At 40.1% G+C, this 21,166-nt stretch overlaps 1 protein-coding gene across 23 annotated transcripts in view; it reads left to right on the top strand.

Annotated features, from left to right (window-relative positions):
* neb (nebulin) overlaps positions 1–21,166 on the top strand; it is a 270,517-nt gene that overhangs the window by 120,507 nt on the left and 128,844 nt on the right. For 21 of the 23 annotated variants that reach the window (XM_043694176.1, XM_043694181.1, XM_043694178.1 and 18 more), the window contains 15 exons: positions 1,920–2,027; positions 2,160–2,471; positions 7,586–7,789; positions 8,337–8,441; positions 8,532–8,639; positions 8,762–9,073; positions 12,375–12,578; positions 12,670–12,774; positions 14,923–15,030; positions 15,155–15,466; positions 16,794–16,997; positions 17,089–17,193; positions 19,148–19,255; positions 19,374–19,685; positions 20,895–21,098. In XM_043694176.1, coding sequence (XP_043550111.1) covers positions 1,920–2,027; positions 2,160–2,471; positions 7,586–7,789; positions 8,337–8,441; positions 8,532–8,639; positions 8,762–9,073; positions 12,375–12,578; positions 12,670–12,774; positions 14,923–15,030; positions 15,155–15,466; positions 16,794–16,997; positions 17,089–17,193; positions 19,148–19,255; positions 19,374–19,685; positions 20,895–21,098 — 2,811 coding nt within the window. The remainder of the gene's footprint in view (positions 1–1,919; positions 2,028–2,159; positions 2,472–7,585; positions 7,790–8,336; positions 8,442–8,531; positions 8,640–8,761; positions 9,074–12,374; positions 12,579–12,669; positions 12,775–14,922; positions 15,031–15,154; positions 15,467–16,793; positions 16,998–17,088; positions 17,194–19,147; positions 19,256–19,373; positions 19,686–20,894; positions 21,099–21,166) is intronic. The other 2 variants (XM_043694188.1, XM_043694189.1) reach the window with 2 other exon arrangements.

The following is a 21,166-nucleotide window of genomic DNA, read 5'->3' as shown; positions in this document are numbered from 1 at the left end:
AGGGACTGAGGGCATTCTGTCAAAGTTCACCAATGATACGCAGTTAGGTGGACAGGCAGGTAGTTCTGAGGAGGTGGGGAGGCTGAAGAAAGATTTAGATAGTTTAGGAGAATTGTCCAAGAAATGGCTGATGAAATTCAATGTGAGCAAATGTGAGGTCTTGCACTTTGGAAAAAATAATACAGGCATGGAATAATTTATAAATGGTGAGAAAATTCATATAGCCAAAGTGAAAGGGACCTGGGATTCTCTAAAGGTTGACTTGCAGGTTGAATCCATGGTTAAGAAAGCAAATGTAATGTTGTCATTTATCTCAAGAGGGTTGGAATGTAAAAGCAGCGATCTGCTATTGAGACTTTATAAAACTCTGGTTAGGGCCCATCTAGAATACTGTGTCCAGTTTTGGGCCCCACACCTCAGGAAGGACATACTGGCACTGGAGTGTGTCCAGCAGAGATTCACAAGGATGATCCCTGGAATGGTAGGCCTAACATATGATGAACGGCTCAGGATCCTGGGATTGTATTCATTGGAGTTTAGAAGGTTGAGGGGAGATCTGATAGAAATTTAGAAGATAATGCATGGCTTAGAAAGGGTGGATACTGGGAATTTGTTTCTGTCAGGCAGGGACACCAGGAACCGTGGGCACAGCCTTAGAATTAGAGGGGGTCGATTTAGAATGGAAATGAGGAGACATTTCTTCAGCCAGAGAGTGGTGGGCCTGTGGAATTCATTGCCACAGAGCACAGTGGAGGCCAGGACGTTAAATGTCTTCAGGGCAGAGATTGACAAATTCTTGATCTCACAAGGAATTAAGGGCTTCAGGGAGAGTTCAGGTAAGACGCTTTGAAATGCCCATCAGCCATCATTGAATGATGGGATAGACTCGTTGGGCCGAATGGTCTTACTTTTATTCCTATGTCTTGTGGTCTTATGGTCTTATTTGAATGGAGAAAGACTGCCAAAAGCAAAAGGGCAGAGTGATTTGGGAGTCAATGTGCATTAATTACAAACATCTAATACCAAAGTTCAACAGGTAACAAGGAAGGCAAATGGAATGTTGGTGTTTATTTCAAAGGGAATGACGAATAAAAATAAGGTAAAATAGGGAATTGCTGAAACTTTGCAAGGCACAAGTCAGACTACAGTTAGAATACTGTAAATGGTTTTGGCCCCCTTTACTGAAGAAAGATTTATTGGCATTGGAGGCAGTCCAGAGAAAGATGACTAGGTTGATACCAGTATGGAGGGATTGGCTTATGAGAAGAATTCAAGTAGGTTAGCCCTGTAATCATTGGAGTTTTGAAGAATGAGAGGTGACATTATTAAAACATGAAAATTTCTGAAGGGATTTCACAGGGTCAATATGGAAAGGTTGTTTCTCCTTGTTGGAGAATCTAGGAACAGAGAGCATAATCTCAGAATAGGGGTTCACCATTTAGGACAGAGATGAGATTTTTTTTGAGGGTAGTGAATCTGTGGAATTTCTTACCACTGAGGGCTATAGAGGTTAGATAATTAAGTATATTCAAGGTTGAGATAGACAGATTTTTAATCAGCAAAGGAATCAAGATCATGGACAAGGGTAAAAAAGTGGAGTTGACAATTATCAGAACTGCAATCATATCTCTGAATAGCAGAGCAGATTTGATGGCCTGAATGGCCCACTTCTGCTTCTGTGTCTTATGGTCTTCTGATGTTTTGTATACACAATAAATCAGTTCACTTTTAGATGAAAAGTTAACAAGCTGAAGAAACACAATACAAAAAGAAGAAGAAGTCGATACAGCGTAAAGGGAACGTCTGATGTTGAAAGACAGAGCCCACTCCAACCCAGCTCCAAAAAGTCAGGTTTAGAAAGTTGTTGGAAGATTGACAATTTTGGACTTTCACTGAACATGTTACTATTATCCCCACAGAAACTGTACAGACTCGGTATGGAGGAGTCAAAGAAGAAAGGTCATAACTTGAATGCTGACGCCATTCCAATTAAGGCAGCGAAAGCATCCCGAGATATTGCGAGTGATGTGAGTTGAAACATTTATCTAGTTATGGAATGCTAAATTAGAAATGGCAATACTAAGCATTTTCCAAGTGTATTTACATCAAATTAAATTTAGTAAATGATTGAGATTATTATTGCTTGACTTCTTATTCAGTACAAGTATAAAACAGCCTACCGCAAGCAGCTTGGCCACCATGTTGGATGCCGTAACATTCAAGATGACCCTAAGATGGTTTGGTCCATGCATGTGGCTAAGATTCAGAGTGATCGGGAATACAAGAAGAACTTTGAGAAGACAAAGACCAAGTTCAACATGCCAGTCGACATGCTGGACATCTTGTTGGCCAAGAAATGCCAAACTCTGGTCAGCGACATTGACTACAGACGGTATCTGCACGAGTGGACCTGTCTGCCAGACCAGAATGACGTGATCCATGCCAAGAAGGCTTATGACCTGCAAAGTGATGTGAGTATATAAATTCTTAGTGATATGCATTGTACTTGCCTACTGTTAACAGAAAATTAGATAGTTTTCTGAGCAGTTGGTATATTGTAACAAATTCTGTCTCTACAACTCAAATCTGTAGAAGTGAACATGTATGCTTCCTAATTTCAGACTGAGAAGATGGGCTGGATTGGGAATCAGGAGAGGTGACCAGCAAAAAGCAGGTGAAACTGCCTGATTCCCAAGGCAAGCTGTGTGGGAAGACTGTCTGGGGACTCGAGCACTGTGTTGAAAGTTTAAATGAAGATTGAACATGAAAAGTCTCTTCCACTCTCGAAGAATGAGTGGGGATATCATTGAACTCCATAAAGTTCAAACAGGACTAGATGTAGGAAGGATGTTCCCATTGATGAGGAAGTCTAGAACCAGGGTCACACTCTAAGGATATGGTGTAAACCATTTAGGACAGAGATGAGTAGAAATTTCTCCACCCAGTGAATGATGAGCCTATTGAATTCATTACCACAGAAAGCAGCCAAGACCAAAATATTATATGATTTCAAGAAAGAGTTGGATATAGCACTTGTGGCTAAAAGAATCAAAAGATATGGGGAACAGGCTATTCATTTAGATGATTAGCCATGATCATCATGAACGGCAAACCCCACCCCAACCTTCGCCTCGAACAGCCAATTACTGCCGCTATTTTCTATTCTTCTATGTGTCTATCCTCTTTTTTACCTCACTCACCCTACCCGGTCAACTTCAACCTGTGCCACCTAATGCCCATACATGTTCCATGGCTCATCATACCCTTCTGACAACCTTAGCTCCAGTCTCCATTCTTCATGGCTCCTGTAACTATTCTCCAAGGCCTCTTACACCCCACACCAATCTGGACCCATCTACCCATATCCCATGACCTCTCATGCTTGTGCTCCAAATCATCCCAGAGTCCAGGATAACTGATGGAAACTCATATCTCTCACAGATATCCCTCCTTGCCCTTCTCTCTCCATTCCAAATCACCTGTTGTCTATTGTGGACATACATCAGGAGGCAGTCGAGGATATGGTCTTGGAAAAGCACAGTAGGTCAGGCATCATCCGAAGAGCAGGAAAATTGATGTTTTGGCCCGATGAAGGATTTTTGCCCGAAACTTTGATTTTCCTGCTCTTCGGATGCTGCCTCACCTGCTGTGCTTTTCCAACACCACACTCTCGACTCTAATCTCTAGCATTTGCAGTCCTCACGTTCGCCTGTACATCAGAAGTCATGCTAAAAGAAAGTAAAAATATTATATCACCACTGAAACAAAAATCCTTATAACACAAAAAAATTCAATGTATCAAAATTAATTTAACTAATCCCTTATGCAAATAGATATTTCAGTTAAGTGTTCAGTTATCTGCATTGGTAAACACGTATTTATATTGTATAAGCAGTCAGAGCTATCCATCAAAATGCTCATTTAATAGGCATCCCAGTTTGAAAATGACAGCTTGCAAAATCAACCGGCGTAATCCTAGAATGGCTGATGTCAACACAAACATTAATGTACTTCATGCTCTTTCAGGACAGCCCCTTCAGTTTTGCCATTGTCAATCATAATCGCAGTTATCAGTAAAATGATGAAAAGGGTCGCTCACAGTAATGTAAAACAGCACTTGCTCAGCAATAACCTGCTCAGCGATACTCAGTTTGGGTTCTGCCAGGGCTATTTAGCTCCTAGCCTAATTACAAACTAGGTCTAAACATGGACAAAAGAATGGAATGTCAGAGGTGAAGTGAGAGTGGCTGCCCTTGACATCAAGTTTTGATTTAATATTTTGACCGAGAATGGTAAGAAGGAAAGCTAGCAACACTAGAATCAATAAAATTTGAGGGGAATAATTTGGAGTCATGACTGGCACAAAGGAAGGTGGTTGTGGTTGTCGGAGATCAATCTTTTTAAACCCAAGACTTTATTGCTGGAGTTCCTCAGGGCAGTGTCCAAGGCTAAACGATCTTCAGCTGCTTTATTAATATCCTTCCCTTCATCATAGGGTCAGATGATTACACCATGGTCAGCACCATTAGCAGCCTGACACTGAAGCATCCCATGTCTATGTGAGACAATACCTGAACAACATCTAATTTGGGTGGGTAAGAGGCAAATAGCATTCATGTCACAAAAGGGCCAGGTAGTAACCATATACAACAAGAAAGAGTCTAATCATCTCCATTTGAAGTTCAATTGTATTGCCAATGCTGAATCTCCCAGAGTTACCATTGACCAGCTGGTATTGAAGGCAGTTCAGACAATGTTCTCTGGGCTGATATCAGATATGGAAGGTCAGTCTTATTAGAAGACATTGAGTAGGTTGGGTCTGTGCTCAGTTGGAACGTTGAAGAATGAGAGGTGACCTTATTGAAACATACAAGATCCTTAGAGACTTGACAGGGTAAATGTGAAATGTGGAATACAATGTGGAATGTGGAATTGATGCGTTTTCCCTTCTGGGAGAGTTTAGGACCAGAAAACATAACTTTAGAATAAGGGGCTCAATGGATAGAATTCATTACTACAAAGGCTTGTAGAAGTTGGGTCTTTAAGTATTTTAATGGCTGAAATAGACAGTTTTTTTTTAGTAATTAATAAAGGAATTTTTGGATTACAGGGAAAGGATGGGAAAGTAGAGTTGAGGATTATCAGATCAGCCATGATCTCATTGAATGGCAGAGCAGACTTGAGCAGCTGAATAGCCTATAATTTATGTTCTTAAGCAACCATTTACAAACACAAACAGAGGTCAAAAGCTGAGATTTCTGTGTTGAGTAACCTATCTCCTACCTCCCCACTGCCTTTCCACCATCTACAAGACACATAAATCAGGAAAGTGATTGAATACTTTCCACTTGATTGGATACCAGCTCCAAAAATGTTTCATAAGGATGACACCATCCAGGACAAAACAGCCCATTTGATTGTTGCCCAATCCGCCACTTTAGACATTCACTTCCTTCACCACCAATGCACAGCAGCAGCAGTCTGTACCATTTGCAAGATTCACTGCAGTAATTCACCAAAGATCCTAAGACAGCATCTTCCAGATCTGCAATCTCTTCTACTAAGAAGGACAAGGGCAGCAGATGCATGGGAACACCATCACCTCTAACATTCCCCTCAAGTCTCTCACCATCTCAGCTTGAAACTACATTGCTATTCCTGCAGTGTTACTGGGTCAAAATCCTGGAGCTCCCTTCCCAACAACACTGTGGGTGTCTCTACATCCAAAGACTACAGTGGTTCAGAAGGCACCTCATCACTCCTCCCAAGGGCTATTAGATTGGTCAATAACTGCAAAAGCCATATTCCATGAATGACTAAAAAAGAGTTTATACACTTCTTACACATAAGCATATCTAATATTTTACAATCCCAAAAGGTGTCTCACCTCCACCAAAGAATACTTTCGCTCTTTTAAAAGTGTCCTAGAATGAGATCCAAAGGGTCTTACCTTTCCAAGAGGATATATTAGCTATTCAAAAGAATCACGTTGAGAATAGACTCACTGTTAACTGGTTTAACCTGCACACTCAGGGTTCCATATTCGGGGTCCAAACTCCAATTTCTTTGGAGTCATTTGGTCATTTCAGTGTCAAGCCCAGCCATCTCCAAAAGCTGCACTTGTGCAAACAATTTGCCCCCAGTCCTGGCCTCATGATAAAGAGTGATGGTAGGATTAGGGGTGGTGCGGGGGGGAGATGGGTGTCGAACTGGAGATTGAAACGTCTTCCTCTTTTGCCACAGCTGAGAAATTGGAACCTCAGTCTCTGTTATTGAATTTTTCATGTATTGAAGTGAATGCATGAGACTGCGTGGTATGTAATTAAATAGATAGCAAAGAAAAAAGAAATGCAGCTTCCTTGTTCTGATTGTATTGCTAGTTTTCTCCATTAAGAACAAATTTTAAAAAGCCACTAAATAGTTTTATCCCAGTTTCACAACATAAAACTGATGATAATTCAGCAGGAAAATCCTTGTCCTTTTCGAAACCAGAGGGTAATTCTCTCTGCTCTTAGACTTACGATATTTCCTTCTGGAGCAAAGTCTGTTTTCCATGAATTGACTCATTTTCACGTCTGCTTTTGAGGTTTTTGATCCTGTACATTTTCTGAAATAAGGCCTGAAGCATAGAAACACTTTAAATAGGATCATTGCTCTCCTGATCAGCCTTGGCATTTTAAGCACCTCCCTGCTCCCATGTTATGGCAAGAGCAGATCTTGCAGACTGAACCCTTAGTAATGGAAAATTGCATTGGCTTCAAAAAACAGTCAAATGAGCTTCAGGGACAAAATTCATGGAGTATGTTATAGAACCATCACCTTTTTGATGATTTATCTAAGTTATCAGTAATGAGATATCGAGTCATAGAGATGTACAGCATGGAAATAGACCCTTCGGTCCAACCCTTCCATGCTGACCAGATATCCCAACCCAATCTAGTCCCACATGCCAGCACCCGGCCCATATCCCTCCAAACCCTTCCTATTCATATACCCATCCAAATGCCTCTTAAATGTTGCAATTGTACCAGCCTCCACCACTTCCTCTGGCAGCTCATTCCATACACGTACCACCCTCTGTGTGAAAAAGTTGCCCCTTAGGTCTCTTTCATATCTTTCCCCTCTCACCCTAAACCTATGCTCTCTAGTTGTGGACTCCCCCACCCCAGGGAAAAGACTTTGTCTATTTACCCTATCCATGCCCCTCATAATTTTGTATAAGGTCACCCTTCAGTCTCTGACACTCCAGGGAAAACGGCCTCAGCCTGTTCAGCCTCTCCCTATAGAGTTAAATATTTCAGTTGTTTACAGCAGAGCTACTTGAAACCAATAAGTCTGTGTTAAGATACAACAACAGCTTGTTGTATTTGTAATGGGCTATGTTACTCCATTATTATGCTCACCTTCAATGACAGATTGCATAATCAGTGTTGCATTAAATTTTATAATGTAAAAAGATCATCTTGGCAATAATTCAAATAAATTGTGTTGGGTAGACTGGGCAAAAGTGGTATTTGATTGCAATGAATATCATTGGAAAATGTTTGGCAATATAATCTAAGATTGTTTTATTTGTGTGACACAGCTCCAATACAAGGCTGATCTTCAGTGGCTAAAAGGCATTGGTTGGATCCCAACTGGATCTCTGGACGTTGAAAAGGCTAAAAAAGCCAGCGAAATTCTTAGTGAGAGAAATTACCGTCAGCCCCCAAGCACTTTCAAGTTCAGCAGTTTGCTCGATTCCATGGCTTTAGTCCTGGCAAAGCATAATTCAAAAACTCTTAACCAGGTAATGTGCTTCTTAATGCAAGAAATTGCCTTCCTTATTATATGCAGATTACACCTTCAAGTGTTTCTTATCCTTGATACGTGTGGGTGTTGGTGAGCTCAGTTGGCTGATTGGTCTGTTTGTGTTTGTGATGCCAACTTTGTAGGTTCAATTCCTGCATTAGCCGTGGTTTTCCTGAAGGTCCCACTTCTCAACCCTACCCCTTGCCTGAGGCACGTGATCCTCCGATTAGGCCTCACTATCAGTCATTTCCCTTTAATGAGAGAGCACCCGTATGGTCCAGTAGAAAAATGGTGACTTTGTTTTTTACCTCGCAACCAGATTACTTTATAAATAACACATAGTACTGACAAATAATAAGTAGCTGTGAACAGTGAAAAAGTAAGTTACAACATACAGGATTATTTCCTCATTTTAATCTGTGGAGAATAAGAAATATCATTCAGCATATATGTGTGGGATATATTTAATTGAAAAATTCATTTATGAATGTTTTATCTAGGTCACTGCATTAATTTTTTTACCTAATAATTTAATCTCTTTGCAGCGTTTGTACACTGAAGCATGGGAAAAGGATAAGCTGCAAATCCATATTATGCCAGATACACCAGAGATATTGCTGGCAAGTCAGAACAAGATAAATTATAGCGATGTGAGTAAATAAATTTTTTTTTTTTAGAAAGCCTAACTACTCCACCTATTCCGATGTAATGTTACACTTATTTACAATTTCTATGCCTAGAAACAATATCGACTTGCACTGGAAGAATCAAAGAAAAAAGGATATGATCTACGCCCTGATGCCATTTCTATTAAGGCAGCCAAGGCTTCAAGAGACATTGCCAGTGATGTAAGTCTATTTGTGATAATTTTATTTGAAATTGATTTGATTAATTTTTGGGATGTTATTTCAGATTTTCCTTCATTTCTATTTTTGTCATTTTTAAGCACTAATAATTTTCTTTTTAACAGTACAAATATAAAACAGCCTATCGCCAGCAGCTTGGCCATCATGTTGGATGCCGTAACATTCAAGATGACCCCAAGATGGTTTGGTCCATGCACGTGGCCAAGATTCAGAGCGACCGGGAATACAAAAAGGACTTTGAGAAAACAAAGACCAAATTCAACATGCCAGTCGACATGCTGGACATCCTGTTGGCCAAGAAGTGCCAGACTCTGGTCAGCGACATTGACTACAGACATTACCTACATGAATGGACCTGTCTGCCAGACCAGAACGATGTGATCCAGGCAAAGAAGGCATATGATTTGCAGAGTGATGTGAGTACCTTGTTGAAACTGTGAAAATATCTTTGAAAATTCTTGAGAGGTTGGTCAGGAAATCTGAAGAATCACATTCTTTACAACCATGAACATAATAGGGTATTGATCCTGCTCAGTTGACCAACTTACAATTAAAGGAGAGTGGTGAATATTTCATTAAATTGACGTTCTTATTGGGCCCATATCTAAGGAAGGAATTGATGGTATTGGAGAGGGTCCAGAAGAAGTTTGCAAAAATGATCCCAGGGATAAAGAACATGTCATATAAGTGACAATTCAGGACTCTGAGTCTGAACTTGATGGAGTTTTTGAGGATGAGGGTGGGTGGGGTTGCGGGGAGGGGGGGTGTTGGTGGGCTCTCACTGAAACTTACATAACACTAAGATACCTTGATAAAATAGACATGGAGAAGCTGTATCCACTAGTAGGAGAACGAGGATGTGAGGACAAAGCATCAGAGTGAAAGGATGACCCTTTGGAACTGAGATGAGAGGGAGTTTCTTCAGCCAGAGGATGATTAATTTATGTAACTCATTATCTCATAAGGCTAAGCTATCAAATGTATTTAAGGCAGAGATAGGTTCTTGATTGTTAAGAGGATCAAGGATTATGGAGAGAAGGCTGGAGAATGGGATTGAGAAATATATCAGCCATGATATATGGGAGGCACAGTGGCTCAGTGGTTAGCACTGCTGCCTCACAGCACCAGGGTCCCAGGTTCAATTCCAGCCTTGGGCAGACTATCTGTGTGGAGTTTGCACATTCTCCCTGTGTCTGTGTGGGTTTCCTCCGGGTGCTCCGGTTTCCTCCCACAGTCCAAAGATGTGCAGGCCAGGTGAATTGGCAATGCTAAATTGCCCCATAGTGTTAGGCCAATTGGTCAGAGGGAAATGGGTCTGGGTGTGTTACTCTTCGGAGTGTCGGTGTGGACTGGTTGGGTCGAAGGGCCTGTTTCCACACTGTAGGGAATCTAATCTAATCTCATGATTGAATAGTGGAGTAGGCTCAGTGGACTGAATGGCTTATTTCTGCTCCTACACTGTGTGGTCTTATGGCCAATGGAGTCCAGTTTCTGAAGAAATGTCAGCTGGTAGAGTCAATGATGGAATCCTGATATAGAAAGCTGACACAATTGATTGAAGTACTTCCTAATAGTACAAAAATAATTTGAATATCTGCAGATGATTACCAGCAATGGTGGGCAATATATTTCCTTTCAACCAATATCCAATTGATCAGTGTATTGAAGGCAAGTTTAAAGACAGGCCAAATTGGATTCTCATTGGTAGTGAATTCAAACTTTTGATTGGTTTGCTGGATCATCATTTGCTTTTGTATTTATATGTCAACTTACAAATAATATAGATCCGAGCCCGTGTATTTTCAAATGAAGTTCAAAATGTTCTCCTTCAAATTATATTAAATATAAAGTTGGGGACAGAATTTAAGAAAAGAACTGAAGTTTGTTCTTGAATGGTTACAAAGTGACCAGTGGGAGATATATGTACAGTAAGAAATACTATTAAACTGGCAATTGGGCCTATATTCCATTTTGAACATACAAAACCAAAAAACAGTATTTTAGAAATTGCTGAAGAAGGGTCACTGGACCTGAAACATTAACTGTTTTCTCTCCACAGATGCTGCCAGTCCTGTTGACTTTTTCCAGCAATTTCCATTTTTGTTTCCATGATGTGCAGGTGCCTGTGTTTGACTGGGATGGACAAGGTCAGAAGTCACACGTCACCAGATTATAGTCCCACAGGTTTATTTGAAATCTCAAGCTTTCGGAGCACTGTTCCTTCATCAGGTAAAGTGAAGAAAAGCATACACACACGGAATTTATAGGCAGAGAGATCAAAAGATCATACAAGTGGTGTGAGTGGAGTGTCAATAGACTGAGTAATAAGTCCTCTATTCCTGATGAAGGGCTTTTACCTGAAACATCGATTTTCCTGCTCCTCTGATGCTGCCTGACCTGCTGTGCTTTTCCAGCACCGCTCTAATCTAGACTCTGAATAATAAGTCTTTGCAGGTGATCATAAGTGTCAGGCAGTGTGAGTAAAGAATCAATAGCTGAATAGCAAGTGAAGGGATGATTTATAATCTGATTAATTGGGGCAGGGAGATAATTACAAAAAATTAAAAATAAAGTGGTGCTGGAGATAAACCAAATGGCTGGAATAATAGGTATAAGAGTCACATACCAAGGGTCTAACCAAAGTAACAGGTAATCCAAAGCTGTGCAAACCAATTTAATCCCTTTTCTTGTTGATATTACTCACACCATCTGACACTTAAAATTACCTGCAGAAACCTATTATTCCACCTATTGACCCTCCACTCACACCATTTGTATGATATTTTGATCTCCCTGCTGATTGATCACTCTGCCTATAAATTCTGTGCCTGTATGCTTTTCTTCACCTGATGAAAGAGCAGCGCTCCGAAAGCTTGTGATTTTGAACAAACCTGTTGGACTATAACCTGGTGTTGTGTGACTTCTGTTTTTGTTTCATAAGACAAAGGGGTTATTAATGTTTGGAAGCAGAGCAAATAGATGTCAAAAGGATGTAAATTAAGATGTGAAGGGGAGAGAATTAGTCCTTTCTGTTGAGGCAAAACAAACATTGTACAAACATGACAAGAAAACTAAAGAACTGCAAATGCTGGTAATCAGAAACAAAAACAAAAGTTTTTCAGATAGAAGAACTCAACAGGTCTGGCAGCATCCGTGGAGAGAAAGCAAAGATAACATTTTGGATCCAGTAACCCTGCTTGACAATAAGCATGACAAGGCTGTTGGGGCAGGGTGACACAATGTAAGAAGAACGGAGAACAAGCATAATGCAGTAAGGCTCTGAAGTTATTGACTTCAATATTGCGACCTGGCGCCTGTAAAATGCCTAAGTGGAAAATGAGATATTGTTCCTTGATCTTGCATTTGTGCTTCATTAGAACATTGTACCAGGCCTAGGACAAAATTGAAATGACAAGTAACTGGGATATCAGGGTCATTCCTTTGGATAGAACAAAAGTATTCTTTAGAGCTGAAACAGAGTTATATCATATTCAAAATGTGAGCTCTCTATCTCTGTCCACCAATAGAACTGCTAACTTTCTCCAGCATTTTCTATTTCCATTTCCCAGTTTCAACTTTCCACAGTATTTTGCTTTTATAGCCAAGGCACTGGTTGCATTGATGTTACTAGATGAACTCAAGTTATCTTTATGCTGTATATGTGTGATACCAGTTGTAAGTACCAAGTTAGCAGTTACACTTTTCATTACCTTCCAGAATTTGTACAAAGCAGATCTTGATTGGCTAAAGGGTATCGGATGGTCTCCTCTGGAATCACTAGATGTGGCTAAAGTCAAAAGAGCTGGAGAGATTCTGAGTGAGACCAATTACCGCCAGCACCCTTCCAAGTTGAAGTTCAGCAGTTTGTCTGACTCCATGGACATGACCCTGGCAAAGAATAATGCACAGATTATGAATAAGGTTAGATTTATTTTTTGATTAATTGACAAATGTACTTTAAATGTTAACCATTAAATCACCAATCTTTGTCCCTGTCATTCCTTTTCCCTAGCGTGCGTACATCGAAGCCTGGGAAGCAGACAAGACTAAAATTCATGTCATGCCAGATACACCAGAGATAACATTAGCGAGAGAGAACCAGATCATCTGCAGTGATGTAAGTCTCTGAAACCATTTTTCATGACACTTCCTTGCTGTGTTAATCTTTGTTGCACATATAATCCTGTTTATGCAAATTGTGCTGAAAATGCAGACAGCCAGATGATAAAGATAAAATGGTAGAACCTCTCTCGAGCTACTTAACATCATTTAATTACACTGATGTCTATCATTTAACATCAACCTGAAACAACGCAGAACATCTCATTCATCCTGTTCCTGTATACATATATAGGAGCAACACCCAATGGATGACCAATTAACAGGAGAGATACCAAACCTGAAATGTGATAACATTGGTGATTTTTGCCTTCCCTTACATGGAACATTACAGCGCAATACAGGCCCTTCGGCCCTCGATGTTGCGCCGCTCTGTCATACTAATCTGAAGCCCATCCCACCTACACTATTCCATGTACGTCCATATGCTTGTCCAATGACGACTTAAATGCACTTAAACTTGGCGAATCTACTACCGTTGCAGGCAAAGCATTCCATACCCTTACTACTCTCCGAGTAAAGAAACTACCTCTGACATCTGTCTTATACCTATCTCCCCTCACTTTAAAGTTGTGTCCCCTCGTGTTTGCTGTCCCCATACATGGAAAAAGGCCCTGTCCGCCCTATCTAACCCTCTGATTATCTTGTCTGTCTCTACATTGGTAACAATTTCTTTACCTCTGTTGCAAAGCAAAACTACATAAGGTTCAGTGGGATTTCAGCCTCCAGGATGTGGTGAAGTGGGTTTTCTACCTACCAATTTGCTGGAACTGATTGAACAATCTCTTCTGCAATTCTAAGATGGGTTTCTGGAAGTTTTCCTGCTTGCATCAGGAGCCAGCCTTGTTTATATAGTTTGGAGATGTGGAAAAGTGGAGGCTCTAAGCATCAGCTACAGTCCAGTGTCTTGGGCAATAGCAGAACCTACTAAATTTCATCAATTGAGGGAGTGAATTAATTAATCTTTATTGATTGTACTCCATTTGATAGGGGTGTGAGAAAGGCAGAACAATTAAATCATATAATATTTACAACACTGTAGGCTGGACATCTGGTTTAGGCCAGTATTGTTTGTCTTGGGTTGTAAAGTTGAATCAAATGCAGAGTATGTTGGAGACACTCTCAGCAGATCTGGGAGCATCTGTAGAGAGGAACACAACATTTCCAGTCTGGTATGACTGAACTGAAAATTTATATCAGACTCAAAATGTTAACTCTATTTCTGCTCCAGTTGTTGCCATACCTGCTGAGTTTCTCCAACATTGTGTTTGTTTCAGATACCCACCATCTGGAGTCAGTTACTTTTATGAGTAAATTTAGATCATCTGACATTATCTTGTCAGTTATCTTCCTTCCCCACCCATATATCAGCAGGACCTCTAGGCTGCCACCATCATTTGAATCATTCAATTATAAAGATTCTTGGGCAGGAATTTGGTATTGTATATTCTCGTCCAGTCTTATTGCAGTTGTCTACTTGAAATAAGACCCATGTTTATTGGGATTCTAAATCAAGTTCTGAACATTGTGGGAGCATACCATCAACTGATGTGTGACAAGTAGAGAAAGAGATGGTGATCCTAGAAATGTGCAGGCAGTATATTCCAGTACAAGGGCACTGGGTGACTGTTACGTTTCTTAAGTCTTGTTGATGGACATGGGGTCAGATCTGAATCAAACCCACCTTCGTCCTTTGGGTGGTCAAGCCAAAGGTGCTGATAAGGGCACTGAGTACTTGCCGATGAATAAATAGATTGCTTTGGCCAGCAGTGCTAAAATGTAGAAATATATTTTAATCAGATCTCCATGTATCTCGACTATTTCCCTGTGTCACCTCATTCTTTCCACCTCAGTGAATGATTTATTGATTCCTTTCACTATATTTGGCTGGGATGCACATATATAAGGGCTATGGCTTTTATTTGTTTTGCTTGCATATCAAATTAGGTGTCATTGTGTGGGAGCCAACAGTGCCCATCCCAACCTTGGTAATGCCTTTTTAACTGCAAATTGAAATGCGGTCTCCATCTCAGGCTATCGGCAGGCTTATGAATCTCTTCAATATAGTTCGGCTGAAATCAGCAACATAAAAGGAAACCACTGTTGGTATGGATCTGATGCTGAAACTATTATTTCTTCTTCTCAGAAACTGTACAGACTCGCTATGGAGGAGGATAAGAAGAAGGGCTATGATTTGCGCCCTGATGCCATTTCAATCAAAGCAGCAAAAGCATCCCGCGATATCGCTAGTGATGTAAGTGAGCCTGCTTATTTTGACTCAGGGAGTTCTATATTAAAAACTGATAAGTCTATACCCTAATAAGAACTTACAGTCAATGATTTAATTAAACATTGTTTGTTTGACCTCTGTGTTTCAGTATAAATACAAAACGGCCTATCGCCAGCAACTTGGCCACCACGTTGGCTGCCGTAACATTCAAGATGACCCCAAGATGGTTTGGTCCATGCATGTGGCCAAGATTCAGAGTGACCGGGAATACAAGAAGGACTTTGAGAAAACAAAGACCAATTTCAACATGCCAGTCGACATGCTGGACATCCTGTTGGCCAAGAAATGCCAGACTCTGGTCAGTGACATTGACTACAGACATTACCTGCACCAGTGGACCTGTCTGCCAGACCAGAACGATGTGATCCAGGCAAGGAAGGCCTACGATTTACAGAGTGATGTGAGTACTTTGCTAAAATTGTGAAAATACCGTTGAAAATTATTGCAAACTTTATGGAAAAACTTGAGGAATTCTGTTCTTTTAATTATGAATTTACAAGGGTGCAGATTTGAGTCAGTTTGCTGTTTTATTAGAGGTATAAAAGTGAGTCAAAAATATTTGACAGTATTCACACAGTGATTGCGGTGACAAGCCCCAGGAACTATATCTAACCACTTTAGAAAACATTCATTACTTTGGTTTCAATTGCTTTCCGTGACAGAGAATTCCACAGGTTCACCACTGTCTGGGTGAAGATGTATCGCCTCATCTCAGTCCTAAATGGATTTCCCTGTACCCTTAGAATGTGACCCCTGGTTTGGACTCCCCAGCCATTGGGCCATCCTTCCTGTGTTTACCTTGTCAAGTCCTGTTAGAATTTAATAAGTTTGTAAATCTGTGCTGATTTTGTCCAATCCTGTTATTGTTTTCCGAGTGAGCATATTTCCTTCTATATAAATGAAAGCAACCGTTATAAATGAACTTGGATTCCTTAACTAACACGCTACTCTATTCTATATTTAATTTCATTAAAAGGAGAACCACCTTTTGAACTTTTGCTTTTCACTGCCAGGATAAATGGGATTATTTCTGATCGTTCTGATATTATTGGTAGACCAAGGAGAAAAAAGGTGAATCAGGAAATGTAGCTTTGTTGTGTAAGCTGTTATAATAGTAGAGAAATGGCTTGGAAAGTATAGACAAATGCTTCATGGACTCAGTTGTGCCATCCTGTGTAAATCAGAAGCTAATGTTCTTTCAGAATCATTTCACGATCTGAGTAATTAACTTGTGCTGTCAGTCCAGTAGAGGACTGAAGGAGTGTTCCCATTTTAATAAGCTATTAAACTGAGATCCAACATGCCTGTCAGTGAACCTGTGGGTTTAGTGAAAGAATAACAGGAAATTCTGAAAATGACCTGCCAAACTTTGATTCCTCAAGCATCACCATCAAAACATTTCAAATTACCATTTGGCTTAATGCTGTTTTTTTAAAAAATTGTCTTAGAAAACAAGTCATTACATTTCAAATGTAACATTAACCTAACTGTTTTTTTCAGAAACTTGATAAAATGTTTTACAAATTCAAGCCTTTCATTAACACATCAATTAAGTTTATAATAGTTTATTTTTAATAATGATTTGTCCTAAAGCCAGATTATTAATGATCTTAGTTGCATTGATGTTACTGGATGACCAAAACCTACTTCATGACATCTGTTTTATCAATTTCAAGCATCTAGTAGGCAGTTGTTTGTGGCACTAATGCCTTTTCATTACCTTCCAGAATTTGTATAAAGCAGACCTTGGGTGGCTAAAGGGTATCGGATGGTCTCCTCTGGAATCACTAGACGTGGCTAAAGTCAAAAGAGCTGGAGAGATTCTGAGTGAGAACAATTACCGCCAGCATCCTTCCAAGTTGAAGTTCAGCAGTTTGTCTGACTCCATGGACATGACCCTGGCAAAGAATAATGCACAGATTATGAATAAGGTTAGATTTATTTTTTGATTAATTGACAAATGTACTTTAAATGTTAACCATTAAATCACCAATCTTTGTCCCTGTCATTCCTTTTCCCTAGCGTGCGTACATCGAAGCCTGGGAAGCAGACAAGACTAAAATTCATGTCATGCCAGATACACCAGAGATAACATTAGCGAGAGAGAACCAGATCATCTGCAGTGATGTAAGTCTCTGAAACCATTTTTAATGACATTTCCCTGCTGTGTTTGTCATTGTTGCACATAGAGGACCCATCCTGTTAGGGAAACAGGGCTGAAACAGCAGACAGCCAGGTCATGGAGTTAGAGTCCTGGATACTGATATTAAGTTATTTTGAGACTATCATTTATATAGACCCACATTGCATGTCATAAACATATGGCAAAAAAGCTTTCCTTGAATCTACTCTTAGATGCATATATCAATGAGCAGTGCTTAACCCCTAATGGTACCCAGCATATGTAAAGCATAGAATCCTTGCAGTGCAGAAAGAGGCCTTTCAGCTCATCAATTCTGCACTGCCTTCCAAAAAGCAGTCCATCCAATCCTGCCCCCTATCCTATCCCCATAACTCTGCATTTAGAATGGCTAATCCACCTCGCATGCATTACATATAGTGGGTTTTGAGAAGATTTGTAGCTCATGTTGAGGATCTGGATATAAGTTAGCTCACTGAGCTGGAAGATTTGTTTTCAGACGTTTCATCACCATACTAGGTAACATCAGTGAGCCTACGGTGAAGCACTGGTGCTAGTGACCTGCTTTCTATTTATATGTTTAGGTTTCCTTGTGGTGGTGTCATCATCACAGGAAATGACATCACCAATCCAAGGAAACCTAAACACATAACCAGAAAGTATCCTAACCTAATCTAGTCCCATTTGCTTGCACTTGGCCCATATCCCTCAAAACCCTTCTTATTCATATACCCATCCAGATGCCTTTTAAATACTGTTATTGTACCAGCCTCCACCACTTCCTCTAGCAACTCATTCCATACACGTACCACCCTCTGCGTGAAAAGGTTGCTGCTTAGGTCTCTTTTATATCTTTCCCCTCTCGCCCTAAATCTATACCCTCTAGTTCTGGACTCCCCCATCCTCGGGAAAAGATCTTGTCTATTTATCCTATCCATGCTTTTCGTGATTTTATAAACCTCTAGAAGGTCACCCCTCAGCCTCTGATGCTCCAGGGAAAACAGCCACAGTCTATTCAGCCTCTCCCTATAGCTCAAATCCTCCAACCCTGGCAACATCTTTTCTGAACCCTTTCAAGTTTCACAACATCTTTCCGATAGGAAGGAGACCAGAATTGCATGCAATATTCCAACTGTGGCCTAACCAATGTCCTGTACAGCCGCAACATGACCTCCCAACTCCTATACTCAATGCTCTGACCAATAAAGGAAAGCATACCAAACACCTTCTTCTCTAGCCTATCTACCTGTGACTCCACTTTCATGGTAGAGGGGATTGTATTCAATTCTAATCACTTGCTGTTGTGCATAATAACATTTTTAAATTTGTGCATGAGGACATCCAAATCCCCCTGAATCTGAGTTTTGTAATCTCTTACCATTTAGAAAATATGCTTCTCTTTTATTCTTCCTGCCAAATAGACAAATTCACATTTTCTAATTTTTTACCCTTTACCACATCATTGTCTACTCACTTAACCTGACCATACTTTTTTGTAACCTCCTTGGGTCATCTTCACAACCTACTTTTGTACCTACCTTTGTGTTGCCAAGCATATTTAGTAACCATATTTTTTATCCATTCATCCAAGTCATTTGTACAAATTGTAAAGATAGATAAAATCTTCTCTGTCTTTGAAAGTGATGCTTTGAGCATCACTTCTCTGCCATAGAAACAATATAAACCTGGTTTTCAGTCAGTGATAATCATGCATAAGGATACATGATGACAGTCTTTTGAAGGGAAAATCAAATTGGGTGCCATTGCATAGGTGCCAACAGTGCTCAGCCTCAACCCTGACAATGCCTCCTTAACTGTAAATTGAAATGGGATCTCCACCTATAGCCATCTCTCCTCCGTGGTTTTGTCGAAGTCAACAACACAGAAGGAAACCACTCTTATTTTGAACATGATGCTATAACTATTATTTCCTCTTCTCAGAAACTGTACAGACTTGCTATGGAGGAGGATAAGAAGAAGGGCTATGATTTGCGCCCTGATGCCATTTCCATCAAAGCAGCAAAAGCATCCCGCGATATCGCTAGTGATGTAAGTGAACTTGTTTATTGTGACTCCAAGAATTGTATATTAAAAATTGCCATATCTGTACCATTTCTTTGAACTTCTTTAATTCAATTGAATCTTATTTGTTTGACCTCTGTTCCAGTACAAATATAAAACAGCCTATCGCCAGCAGCTTGGCCACCATGTTGGATGCCGTGACATTCATGATGATCCCAAGATGGTTTGGTCCATGCATGTGGCCAAAATCCAGAGTGACCTGGAATACAAGAAGGACTTTGAGAAGACAAAGACTAAGTTCAACATGCCAGTCGACATGCTGGACATCCTGTTGGCCAAGAAATGCCAGACTTTGGTCAGTGACATTGACTACAGACATTACCTGCACCAGTGGACTTGTCTGCCAGACCAGAACGATGTGATCCAGGCAAAGAAGGCATATGATTTGCAGAGTGATGTGAGTACCTCGGTATAAATGTGAAAATTCCATTTAGGGTTTCTGAGAACCTGTTAATTTTGGTAAATATCATGTTAATATTCAAAGATTCAAATATATACATAGTTGTGGTTAAATAGACCATTGCATGAGCTGACCAAAATGTGAAGATTTGAATTAAATTTTAAAATATCAACACTAGTTTAGTAATGCTAGTTATTACTTCTATTAACGTTAAAGTATTTAATATTTATTGTGTATCTTTGGATTAATAAATTTTACATTTTTTGTTCTATTGTTGGATATGAATGTTGCTGGAAAGTCCAGAATTTGTTCCCATCACTGATTCCTCTTGAGAAGTTGGTGGGTGTTGAACCAGTACCACCACCAATTCTCTCTTAGTTACAGCTCACTGTCAGCCTGCAACATGAGGGAGAAAACACCACAATGCTCAGGTGTCCTGGAAGGCAGCTAAGTTCTCCCATGGAAGCTGGGGACAGGCAGACGCCCCGTGTGGAGCTATGTGTGTGGTGGGTGCAGTCAGTTAGACAGAGGAATGGCTATTTCACATGGTACTCCCATTGTAAAGGAAGGATGCTCCACAGTCTGCCTCCTCATCTCTGGGAACACTCTTGGGAGGTGCTAGTATTTATTTACCAGTGTCCCATGCAGCAGCAAGCTCTTTTGATGGTGGAAAAATTGGAGTGGGTCCTTGGTCTTAATTGGGCTTGTGGTTGGTTCCATTGGCTGTCCAAAGTAGCGCACTAGTGCAACAAGAAAACATTAAGCTCCACTTCCAACACCTTACCCTACCACACTACCTGCCCTTTCGCTTCCCAGCCGAACTACAAAGAGCCTGGGTGTATTTATGCATTGAAGGCGTGGACTAAATACACAAAAGGGACTGAGTTGCAAACTTTGTTTTAACAGATTTTGATTTAACTAATCCTACACTCCATCAAACTAACAGTTCCAGGAGTAAGTTTTAGTTGTTTTGTAATGCATCAGTGTGAAAATACAAGATAAATAATTGTTTGTAATGTTCGATGCAAGAAGGTCTGATTGTTAGACAGATACAAGATACCAATGTAGTTGAGGTTACTTTAGACTGAATCCTTAGCAGATACAGATTGAAGATGTTCAACTTTAAATCTGTGCTATGTACTCTATCAATGGCTATTTTCATGTTCCTCTTCTCCATCTTAAACAAAATAACTCTTGTGATTTCAGCTGTTGTACAAGTCAGATTTGGAATGGCTTCGTGGTATTGGATGGAGTCCTGTTGATTCATTAGACATACAGAAAGTTAAGAAAGCTGGAGAGATTCTGAGCGAAAAGAATTATCGGCAACCGCCTAGCACACTTAAGTTCTCAAGCATTCTTGATTCTCTTGAACTGGAATTAGCCAAGAACAATGCTAAAAATCTCAACAAAGTAAGTACCACCTTAACTTACTGATAGAAGCAAATATTTTTCCAGGGTGATTATTTTTTTCCTCAGGA

Source organism: Chiloscyllium plagiosum, chromosome 7 (assembly GCF_004010195.1).
Source record: "Chiloscyllium plagiosum isolate BGI_BamShark_2017 chromosome 7, ASM401019v2, whole genome shotgun sequence".
Classification (NCBI taxonomy): Eukaryota; Metazoa; Chordata; class Chondrichthyes; order Orectolobiformes; family Hemiscylliidae; genus Chiloscyllium; species Chiloscyllium plagiosum.
The sequence above is the reverse complement of the archived record's forward strand: the minus strand, read 5'-3'. Positions and strand labels throughout refer to the sequence as shown.